This window comes from Anarrhichthys ocellatus, unplaced genomic scaffold (genome assembly GCF_004355925.1).
Source record: "Anarrhichthys ocellatus isolate YVR2014 unplaced genomic scaffold, GSC_Weel_1.0 scaffold8, whole genome shotgun sequence".
Lineage (NCBI taxonomy): Eukaryota > Metazoa > Chordata > Actinopteri > Perciformes > Anarhichadidae > Anarrhichthys > Anarrhichthys ocellatus.
In genome coordinates, this window is record NW_022280038.1 from 11,249,725 (window position 1) to 11,261,177 (window position 11,453).

Here is an 11,453-nt window from a genome sequence, read left to right on the forward strand (position 1 = left end):
CTTTGCACCAGTGCTGAAGTTGTGCCATAATGCCCTTTGTCTGGTAACTGCACGATACTGTTTGTCTGAGCTTATACTTCTTGAGTTTCTGTAGTGTAAACTAACCTGAGCTAAGGAAAATGTCCTTTTATTATATAAATTAGACTAATGACCAAATAAAGTTTATTTTTTATTTTTTACTTAACCTATGAACTAAAAAATATAGCAGCTTTAAATAATTATCTATTCATGTTCTGCTTATCTTACATAACTGTTGTTGTCTTTGGTCAAGAGCTAACATAAGCTATACAGATCCCAGCGGTGCCTCCATTTTATGTAGCACCCCTTCACTCTAACTTTACAGAGAAAGAAAACAATGATGAAATTAAACTTTTCAATGTGTTTTCTCTATGACAGCTACCTTGTTAGATTTCTGTCCCCGTTAACTACTGATAGTTGTGTGTTAGGATTTCTTACTAGGTAGTTACAGTAAACTTGGGCTGTGAGTATTTCCTGAATTTAATAATAATTATCTCATAAAAGGGGTAAGAAGAATTAAAGTCATGTTTCTGTGGTTGGAGGATTAAAAAGAAAGAAATTACGAACAAAATCCAGTGATCCATTCTGTAACTGACGATGTATTTGATTACCTTATTGGAAACAAAAAACTTTACTATTTGCATATTTGCCAACTTATCGGAGACTAAACTGCAAATCCGTTTCTGTAGACTCTGTTTACAAAGAGCGTTTTAATTCTTTATACAGAATGTAAGAAAAAAAGTGGGATTCAAAAGTCAAGCATGGGAAATGGAGACACAAAGCAATAACAACTCAAAACAAATGAACACAAGACAGATTTAGCATGTCAAAAAAGCGATTGTTAAAGTGTGCCAACATTCTGGTAATTTCCTCCCGACATCAGTGATTGCGCTCAGACTTTGAGTTAACACCAGCTAATTCAGCCTGAGAGAGAGAGAGACAGGATGTTCTGCAGGCCAGCAGCTGTTGTCAACACGGGGTGAGGCACAGTGTACTCCAATGTACTCCAATGTTCTTACACACTGCACATATACAGTATATTTACTCAGTAATGTCTCACATGTTGACAGGACCTGGTTGATTTAAAATTATAATGTAGCTAAAAGTGCTGAAAGGTTTCAAGTTTTTTTGCTTGTGCACATTGTGCCTCAGCTCCAAAACCGTTGAGAACCGCTGCTGCAGGCTAATGTATGCATGCCATGAATGTGTGTGTGTGTGTGTGTGTGTGTGTGTGTGTGTCTTTGTAGGATTGACTGTCTGAGACACAGCTCACTGCTTCCAGAGACGACGGGCATCTGGTTCTCCATGTGGAATCGCACCAGGTGACCAACACTCAAAAACACCTGGTGGGCATTTGCTTTGTGTATTTGAAATCCAACTCCAAAGCTCTCTTCCCGTCCATGTGGATCCACCAGCAGTAGGTGATGCACGGTGGCTCCCTCCATCCCGCTGAGTACATACTGACCAGAGGCAGAGCTCTCTCTGACTAGAAAAATCCCAGCTACAGGTTGCCATCATCGTTGCTGTCCGGTTTCAAAGTCCAGGTTGATCCCCGTCAGCAGCTCTCCTCCACAGGAGCGGTTCAGCAGCTCCTTCAGGGCTTCGTTCACGTCGTCGTTGAAGACGGTGGAGAAGCTGCAGCCGGGGTACCCGCCGCCGCCTCCATCCCCGGGGAAAGAACCCATCACCTCCTGCACCCACTTCAGCTCGTTGCTGAGCTCCAGACGCAGCGCATCGAAGTGGCTCTGCCTCTCCCGGTAGCGGTTGCTGACGGCGCCGAGGCCGGAGCTGAAGGCCTGCATGTCGTCCTGCAGGCTCCTCTTGAAGGCCTCCACTTTACGGAACTCGTAGCGAATCTGCGAGAGCTCATGGCGGACGTCTTCGCTCTCCTCCTTGTACCAGGCCTCCTTCTCGTTGTATATGGACACCATGGCGTCGATGTCCTCTTGCAGGGAGTCGTGGGCCGCTGCCAGGCTCACGAACGAGCTCTCCATCTGGTCGATGTCCACCACCACCTGGGCAAAGCGCTCAAAGTTCACGTAGGTGTTGTTGGGCGGCATGCTTGAGTGGGACTTGATGGTGTACTCCCTCAGGCGCTTGGTCTTCAGCTGGCGGCGCTCCCGTTTCTTCGGCTCCTGGGCTTTATTTTCCTCCTTGTGCTCGTTGGACTTTAAAGAAGGGAGAGTTAGTTTCTGTTGATACAACAGCTCATGTAATTATACACTTAAGTCAGACATGTTGAGAAATGTCCTCAAACAGCAGGAGTGTGAAACATAATAAGAATTCACTGTATTTCATTCTTCTTCTTTTGGGGTAAAAACTATTTAAAATGTAGGTATTACATTGAGTGGCTGAATTATACTCTTGTCGTCTCCCAGTAAAATAGATATTTTTGAAGGAAAGAAGAGAAACATCATTATAACAGCTATACTGTAATAATGTACTAGATCTTTAAAATAAGGTTATTAAAGAATTTAATGAATCTATAATTCTGGCTATTTGAACTTTACCTTGATCCATGGGTGATTAAGAGCATCTTGAATTGTTAATCTTTTCCTGTAAGAGAAAATAAATGTTAGTTGTGTGATTCTGGAGAACGTTGCACAAAACAAAAAGTTTAACTTTAAATTGGCCCTGAGGAAAATGTCGTTCACCACGTCTTACGTCTTATCCTCCTCCAACAGCTGGCTGATGAATTTCTTGGCCAGCTCGCTGGTGTGACAGAAAAACTCCTCGTCAAACTCATAGTTTATAGCTGAAATGTTGCCCAGCGTGTCCTGTTTGGTCTCCCCGAGGAAAGGTGACGCACCGCTCAGCCTGGAGCAAAAGAACACAGAACGTTTAGGTCGTGTGCTCTAAAGGTGACATCAAGGTATTTGTGGGTTCACTTGCAGGATGTAGGTGATGACCCCGATGCTCCACATGTCTGCTTCTAATCCCAGCGGCTCATAGTTGACAATCTCCGGTGCTTAAAAGGCAAACGGATGACAAGCAGAATGCATCTCTGTTAAAGCAAATCAGCAGATTCGTGTTCAGTTTGACACATTACGAGTCCAGAATATGATCTCTGTGGCTACCTCTGATATCTCATGTCACAGTTTATGGATCTTTTTAAGGGTAAACAATTTAAAATGTACAAAAATAAACTTCCCCAGTTGATTACTTAGATTAAGAAAATAGTTTTTTGATAAATGTGCAGATGAGGAATTGTTTATGTCAGAACATAAATGTGAACGTTGGACAAAACCAGGTTATTGAAATATTAGAGTCAAAGGTTTTTGCAGAAAGAATTTTCTGCATCACTCCATAAATCAGAAAATAATGTCAACAGTATATCAATCAATAATGTTTTATTCACCAAGCACCTCTCAAACAAATCAAATGTAATTCAAGGTGCTCTACAAATGATTGACACGATGACAATGGAGGGAAGATGAAGAGACTAATGTACACCAAATTAAGTTATGCACAATAAATGAATAACAACATCAGGATTTAATGTTTTTTATGTTTACAGCTGAAAGGTTTGTTTTGAGAGACTGAAAGTTCAACCTTTCCATCGTGTTGAAAGAAGTGGCTCATTGGTTTCTGTCTTTAATTCAGAGACAATGAGGTTCTCCTCGTCCTTGTTATTGTAATTTTGGGTAAAATGATATGAAAACCTCCTCTTACCCCCGCTGTTGATGATGAGTGACTCGCCCAGATTGGATGAATAGCAGCATTTGAAAAACATTAAATTGAATCTAAACATTGTTTATGATTTGGTGCCATCTAGTGGTGAGGTTGCAGATTGCAGCCATCTGAACGCCCACGTTTATAGGGGGCGCTATCGAGCCCGTTTGTCACACCCGGTTATGAAACCCACAAAATATTTTAACGTTTTAACCAGTTCTGATGAGTGTGCAAAGTTGAAATTTTTAGCCCGTCAAAAAGGCAAACAAATAAATAAATATAATATATAGCATATAATTAAGTGCTTTTCTGTATTCTTTTTTTGCCCTTTTAATTATTTTTTCTTTGTGTTCACCTTCTTGTCACTCTATGTGTGTGTGTGTGTGTGTGTGTGTGTGTGTGTATTTCTTTGTACATAAACACTGTGTGTGTTTATATAAACTTGTGGAATGCCGGTCTGGATTTAAAATGATTATATCAGAAAGCAATTGGACTTTACGTGAGCGTGTTATGAGCGTGGCTAAATGTCAATCTAAGTCACCTTTTCTAAAGTACTCTCACTGGATGTCCTTGGACTGTGTCTCCGACTGGACATTTTCAGCCTGGATGGACATAACAGAGACTATGGACACTAGAGATTCAAAGCATCTCAGCTGCACCAACATAATTGTTTGCTACTTATCTGGCCACCTTGTTCTGACTACACTTTTGCGGGCGTGTTGGAGTTTTTGTTGTTTCTTGGTTGCGTTTGTTTCTTACCTACAAACTCCGGTGTTCCAAAGATGTTCTTGAACTCAACGCCAGCTTCAATCTTGTGGGCAAGACCGAAATCAATGAGTTTGATTCTGGGCAACGGCACATTCTTGTCCAGCAGCATAATGTTTTCAGGCTGCAGATGAGAGAAGATGAGACGTTTAAAATGTTTCAGAAAAATCTATGTGAATTAAAAATGCTATTATATTGTTTCCCCTCGTGATATTTATTCTAAATTGCAAATAATAAAAAGCAGACTTCAGTATATGCATAAGGTGCAAAACTTGTTCAGAAAACTCATCATTTCAAAAGATACTGTGCACACAAGTCATATTTTTCTAGATTTAAGACATCTAATAGCTTCAACTAGTGGACAACCTCTGGACGCAGACATACAAAAGGCCCCAGCATCTCTCCTACAGGAGAAAGACACCCAGACTGTAGAGTTGTTAAGACTCTTTTTGTGTCTCTCTGATGTGGCTCAGAAATGTGACGTTGGGCCTCAAGCAGCAACATTCTCTGAAAACAGTTAAGACTCCAGATGTTCTAAACTGTCCAAATCTGCTCTAACCAGGTGTGCTGAATGATGAATCCCACTTGATCATAAATTGGAGGCGTGCATCGTATAACGTCTCGTCACGTGATCTAATACTTGACATTAGACAACAACACGTACATATTACCTAACAAACATCATTGCACATCCGTATATATGATAAAACACCAAAGAAAATAAGAAATTAATCATTTAACTGCATAGTTTTTATAGTTGTGTTCATGTAGAATCATTTTGTTACAGATTGCTACCGACTGTTTTACCAAAAATTGAACACAGAATATTCTTTGAGAATGAGTCCACGGTAGCACCCTGTCTCCTACACACATGTAGTGAAGCAGAGTGCAGCATCACGTCTCGTCTGGACCAACCTTGAGATCAAAGTGGGCTATCTTCCTGGCGTGGAGGTAGTTGACCCCCTCGAGGATTTGCTTGATGAACTGAGTGGCCTCCTCCTCGCTCAGAGACTCCTTCTGTGCCAGGAAGTCAAACAGCTCCCCTCCAGAGACCCTGGAACACAAACCCGCATCATCCAAATCATTCATGAAAACTTCATCATGTTTATTACTATTCCTTAAAGTTACTACAAAGAACTTTCGGTTTGTGTTGATTCTGTTGGTCCCTGTGGACCATTACGGTTCATTACCGTAATCCAAACATGCATAATGCTAAACTAAACGCAAGCTGCTGAAGGGCTGCAACTTTCCAACAAATGTAAATATTCTGTTTGTGTGTTTTATGCAAAATTCAGTACGTTTGGTACGTTTGAACACATAAGGATGTCCAATAATTTAAGATAAAGTTCTGTGTCTTGCAGCACATCGTGAGTTTGTAATGATGGACGTAGACTGTTATAAAGAGGCTTCATACGCTGTAATTAACTGATTAAAATGCTCTACAGTGCTGTGAATAACTTCAAGTGAACCGCTCACTCACAGCTCCAGGATCAGCACCACGTCAGTGCGGTTCTCGTAGACGTCGTGCAGCGTCACGATGTTGGCGTGCCGGATCTGCTGCAGGATGTCCACCTCCCGCTCAATCTCCTCCCGCCGCACGCCTCGAGAGCTCGCCCTGCTCTGCCGCTTCTTGATGAACTTGGCGGCAAATTCCAGACCCGTGCTTTTCTCTCTGCATTGCTTCACGATGGCGAACTGCCCGCTGAGACACAGAGGAGCAATCACAGAGAGCTAAGTGTCTGGGAGGCTGGACTACAGTAGTTTTTATTCACCGCTAACAAACATAATGGTACATTTCAGCTTATCATCGATATATTGATATTGATTGGTATATTAGTCAAAATATTGCAATACAAAAATGTCAAAGAAATGTTTGAGGTCATTTTGAGTAAACGTGTTCTCCAGAAAGCTCTGACAAGTTTATTTGTTTTACTGTAAAATTCTTTAAATTACACAGTTTAAGAGATATCATTGTTTTAGTTTTTGTAAAAAATGTATACAAGCGAATATCATCTGCTTCTTTTTCTTTTTTATTGTCAAATATGAATAAAAGTATTGGGCTCAAAATGTCAGTGTCGGTCAAGCATTAGATCACTCTCTGTAACTTTTAGTCAGTAACGTCCGTCCACTGAGCTGTGAGTTGAGATAAAGTGGCTTTTTCATAAACAAAACTTTCATTTAGTGTTGATTCTGTCGCCCCCCTGTGGACTAAAGTGGTCGTGTTTCTGAGCACCAGAGTCCCTTTAGAAAACCTCTCATTTTACTGCAGCAGGGTCTGACAGTCTGCTCCTCTCAGTCCTGGTTCTGGTTCTCCCGTGTCTCCCTTCCCTCCAGCGAGTCCAGCAATACGTCCTGGGTCTCCAGCAGCGTGGTGTAAATATAAAAATAAATGTATTTGGGGAGCACGCTTTCCTGTTTGCCCTCCCCATTTTTTACATGATAAATAGAGAAGAAGTGGTTGACAATTATTCAAAATGGTTGCCAATGGCGGCCTGCCAACACTCACTGACGAGCCTGTTGATGACTCCCGGTTAACACAAGGTAAATGGGAGTCAACACAATTAAACTTATTTAGTATCTTTAATATTTTAGTGTTATTAAATGCAGCCCACAATAACACGAGCTACAGAGCTGTGACGGGATTGTGACTACTGGGTTTGATGTGTTCAAAATACTCAAAAGGTCAAAGGACTGTACAGCTTCATCTCTTTATTTCTGGTTCACTTGTAATCTAACACTCCACTTCCTCATCTGCGCCCCGTCTGGGAGTAGAAATAGCCGCAGCTAAAGATAGAAGAGTCCTTTAAAAAGCATCTCGACATGCTGAACAGTTGTCTGCACCTGACTGACGCACTGCAACAAAACTAGGCCTAAAATACAACAGTTTATGTTTCTTACTGTAAAATCACAGGCAGCAATTTCACCAGTAATCTCCTGTAGAAATTACAGCAATTTCCTGTAATCATAACATACAGTAATTCTATGTAATTTAACAATTACAGTATTTTACTGGCAGCAGTTTCACCAGCGAGATGCAGAGAAATACGGTTAACTTATTGTCATCAAAATATAGTAGACGTCCTAAATTCCCAGAATGCATTGCTTTCACAGCAATACAGTAGGTCACTGTTAGAATTACAGTGAAGTTACGGGAGTACCAGGAGTATTTCAGTGTAATCTGAGGTACTCAGAAACATTCATCTGGAAGTTTCAAGAGGAAGTTTTGACTCCTGTTGAGAAGGAGCACTTGCAGCATGCAGTTAATGATTCTGTGTAATTTCCATATTGTAATAGCGAAGCAATACCTGCCGGGTGAAGTGACCTTCATGCTGCAACTTCCATTTTCAAATCTTCTAGTCTAAGTGGTGCTTTATGAAGCGATCTACTACCAAAACAACACTATGAATAACTCACAAACTCGTCACAACTACTGGTATCACGGTTACGTTTTTCTTTCGGATGTTAAAAGCTGTTGCCTGTATATTAATATTACGGATGTCTGACTCACTGTAACTGATAACAAGAACAATATGTAATGAAATAATAGTTACACTTTAAATCTGCCTCATAAGATATTTTCAAAGAATTTGTGTCCTTAAACTAAAGAGATGAAAGATAAGATTCCTAATTTCCCATGACTGGATTCTTCATGAATAAGTTTAAATTTACGTTTATATACTGTATATAATATTAAAATGCATTGCAGAAGTTTTGTCAGTGAAATACGTATGTAATAAATAAATAAATATAAAGTTTGAGTATGGTGCTAGTTTTGAGTTGTAGTTCACTTTCTAGTTTGAGTTATTTCTGCTTTTATCTTTGTATTTATCCCCTATGTATTTATTTATCCATCTAATGCCAGATTGTTTAATGGCCTGGCTGTGTGGAAGTGTCTTTATTCACACTATCTCCTATTTTGGATTCTGATTTGCATTAAAGATCTCACCGTTATTCATTAAATTAAATTAAATAACATATTTCACCATGCTGAAGTATATGAGATGCTGCATGCATGTCTGTACCTTCCCAACTCTTCACCAATTTCATAGAAATCCTCCACTTTCTGTTGCTTGAATAAGTCCATGCTGCAGACTCCTCACTGGTGTTTGTTAGAATAATACTTCTGCTTCATCCCTCTTTTCCTGAAATGACAAAACAGTTATTTTATCATCTGGAAAAAAACAACTCTTCAACTAAATGCGACATTACAACAGTAAATGAAACGGTTTTGCAACATGGCTATCCTGTTATAGAAAATGCCATCGCAGTTAAAACAGTCGCCCACCGACGGTTTGGCTTACTGTACACTGAAGCACGAGACTAATATTGTGAACAGCACAACAAATAACAAAAACAGATCAATATAAAATGTCCTACGGTCTTAAAAACGTCAAGTCTTGATCGTGAACACCATGTCCTCCTCCTGTCCTGCGTGCGTCTCTCCGGCGTTGAGGACTCAACACATTCCGCTCAGCAGCGCGCGAGAGCGTCACACCAGACTTCTTTAACAGAACTACACATTTAAGGTGGCATTTGTTATAATTGGATGAAATTATATATATATATTTTTAACGTGAACTACTGCTATAATGCAGTTGAGAGTTGAATGGCAACATTAATTCATTTGAATTAATATTAACTGTATTCACGGTGTGTAGGCTTTACCCTTCCCCTCTATGGACCTTTAAAAGATGTGTGTTAGTTTAATGCCGAATCAAACACGGACACGTGCCAAGTCATGAGATGCAATCAAAAGCGTTAAATGAAGCACGTGCCTTTGCAGAACCTTAAGTCAACTTTTACTTTGCAATAATATAAATAGGGTTTGTCGTCACCGCCTCTGTGTGCGCGCTCTGCCTCTGGCTCGGCCATCTTTCAGCTCCGCGCGTGAACTTATGACACCTGTTGTGTCGCGCACTCTAGCACACCGTCAACTCTGAAATTCAAATATTGGGGTGTTTTTTGTTATACTTCTTTTTTTCTTATCTTAATAAGACTGGTTAATTTTAACATTTACTATTTTAAATTGTATTGATGAATTACATTTTATTTATTTGACTATAGATTCTGATGAATGAAAATCAATGATTTTGGCCCCCCCTCCCTTACTGACTGTGATCCTGACTTTTCATGTAGCGCCACCATGAGTAATAACCATGTCATTATAGATATTGAGGGATTGCTCTAGAGTTTGGTTCAGTCATTCATCTTCCCCAGAGGATGAATCCTAAGGATTTTAGTGATCCCTGACTTTTCAATTTGCACCACCATGAGATTGACAGTTCTGAATTAAATATCTTGACAACTATTTAATGAGTGATAATGATCTGCTACAGATATTCAGGTTCCCCAGGGGATAAATCCCACTAGCTTTGGTCATCCTCTGACTGGGCGACCGTGGCTAAGTGGAGAGCAGCCGATCCTCTTCAATCAGAGGATCTCCCGCTCCGCTAGTCGCATGTCGATGTGTCCTTGAGCAAGACACTTAACCCCAAAATTGCTCCCGTAGCTGAGCCTACGGTGTATGTGATAGAATCTGAATTGTAAGTTGCTTTGGATAAAAGCATCGGCTAAATGACCGTAATGTTGTTACTGTTAACGCCACCGTGAGGAGTTTGGTTCAGACATTCATGTTCCCCAGAGGATGAATTATTTTGATCCCCTGACGTTTCAACCTAGCACCAACATCAGATTGACAGTTCCAGGTGAAATATCTTAACTATTGGATGGATTGTCATGAAATCTGCTACAGATATTCACGTTCCCAGAGGATGAATCCTACTAACAAATGTAGTGATCCTCTGTCTTTTCATATAGCGCCTATTTGTCATTTTGAGCAACAAAAATGGTTTGATTGCTATGGAGTTTGGTTCAGTCTTTCATGTTCCCCAGAGGATGAATTTGAATAACTTTGGTGACTCCCTGACTTTTCATCGAGTGTCATCATCAGCCAGTGTTTTGGTTTATGACCAAATTACCTGCAAAATAATTGTGGCTCTAGATGTCTGAATGGCTGTCCACATCTTAACCCTACATTTGAATGATTTATCTTGTTGAGGACAATCAGACAATCAAGCAGTAAAAAACCTACCCACCAAAAGTTCATCTGATAAAATGAAAACAAACAAAAATGAAAATTGTACCAAGTGACCTGTTGAAGTTCAATCTGGGGGACCAGGAGCACAGACAGTAAAAAGAAACTGGCTACCCAATGAGAGCTAGAGGAGTCATCGGTAGATCAACTGAAACAATGCCACTATTCAGATGAGAGAGACGCCCAAAGGAAATATGCAAATGAGGCGTTTCGTCTTCCTTTAGAGAGTTAAAACGTGAGCAGAGGAGCGTGCATGGTGATCACTGCCCCGTCAGCTGCTGACAGAACCCCTGAGAGGATGGAGAAGACGTCGGCCGTCGACCTGCACATGGAGACATCAGGGGGAGGCCTGAAGGAGCTGGTGCTGAGGTGGTTCACGGAGACTCAGGCGCCGCTCCTCCTGAACGACGGAAACTTCCCCAACTGGTTCAAAGGCTTCGCTGCACGAAAGTAAGGATCCGGAGTGACGGAGTGAAGGAGACGTTTGTGTTTGTACTCATGGAAATGAAGACGGTCAAATGCACTGAAAGTTTACAGCTGTTTTTGGCTCTGATAAGGTTGTGGAATTGCATTTGAATTTATTTGAATAATAGATTTCTGCAGGATACTGTAGATCATTATGTTTGTTTTTCTGTTAGTTGTTATGCAGTGGTGGAAGGAATGTAATAGTGCATTTATTAAAGTACTTTATATGAATATTTCTGCTTCTACTCCACTATGATTCAGTTTTTAAGTCTTTACTGCACTAGATTTATTTGACAGCTTTAGTGACAGTATAAAAAATAAGAAAACTAGCTCCACCTCGACCACCTACAAGAAAATACTCTGGGTATCTGGGTCTGTCCACGGTGGACCGGTCTCTGCTGGAGGATCTGGGTCTGTCCACGGTGGACCGGTCTCTGCT

General features: G+C 40.7%; 2 protein-coding genes across 2 annotated transcripts in view; one reads left to right on the forward strand and one right to left on the reverse strand.

The window, feature by feature from the left end:
- Positions 1–1,021: 1,021 nt before the first annotated feature.
- Positions 1,022–8,913, reverse strand: dapk2a (death-associated protein kinase 2a). Its single transcript, XM_031848795.1, has 9 exons — positions 8,833–8,913; positions 8,478–8,597; positions 5,936–6,157; positions 5,371–5,509; positions 4,450–4,579; positions 2,911–2,986; positions 2,683–2,835; positions 2,529–2,574; positions 1,022–2,186 (listed from the first exon to the last, which is right to left on the reverse strand). Exons 2-9 carry the CDS (start codon positions 8,537–8,539, stop codon positions 1,533–1,535), a joined length of 1,482 nt encoding a protein of 493 aa, XP_031704655.1. The 5' UTR covers positions 8,540–8,597; positions 8,833–8,913; the 3' UTR covers positions 1,022–1,532.
- Positions 8,914–10,802: 1,889 nt separating this feature from the next.
- LOC116384279 (uncharacterized) overlaps positions 10,803–11,453 on the forward strand; it is a 3,604-nt gene continuing 2,953 nt past the window's right edge. Inside the window, exon 1 of the mRNA XM_031848784.1 lies at positions 10,803–10,999. Within this exon, the coding sequence (XP_031704644.1) occupies positions 10,803–10,999 (197 nt within the window). The remainder of the gene's footprint in view (positions 11,000–11,453) is intronic.

What these genes read in the sequence shown, in the direction of transcription:
- dapk2a (XM_031848795.1), bottom strand. Translation starts at nt 8,539, where the DNA reads ATGGACTTATTCAAGCAACAGAAAGTGGAGGATTTCTATGAAATTGGT. An exon ending in TAGCCCACTTTGATCTCAAG is followed by an intron (nt 4,580 to 5,370) that starts GTTGGTCCAGAC and finishes TCTCATCTGCAG; the next exon opens with CCTGAAAACATTATGCTGCT. An exon ending in CTGTTGGAGGAGGATAAGAC is followed by an intron (nt 2,575 to 2,682) that starts GTAAGACGTGGT and finishes TTTCTCTTACAG; the next exon opens with GAAAAGATTAACAATTCAAG.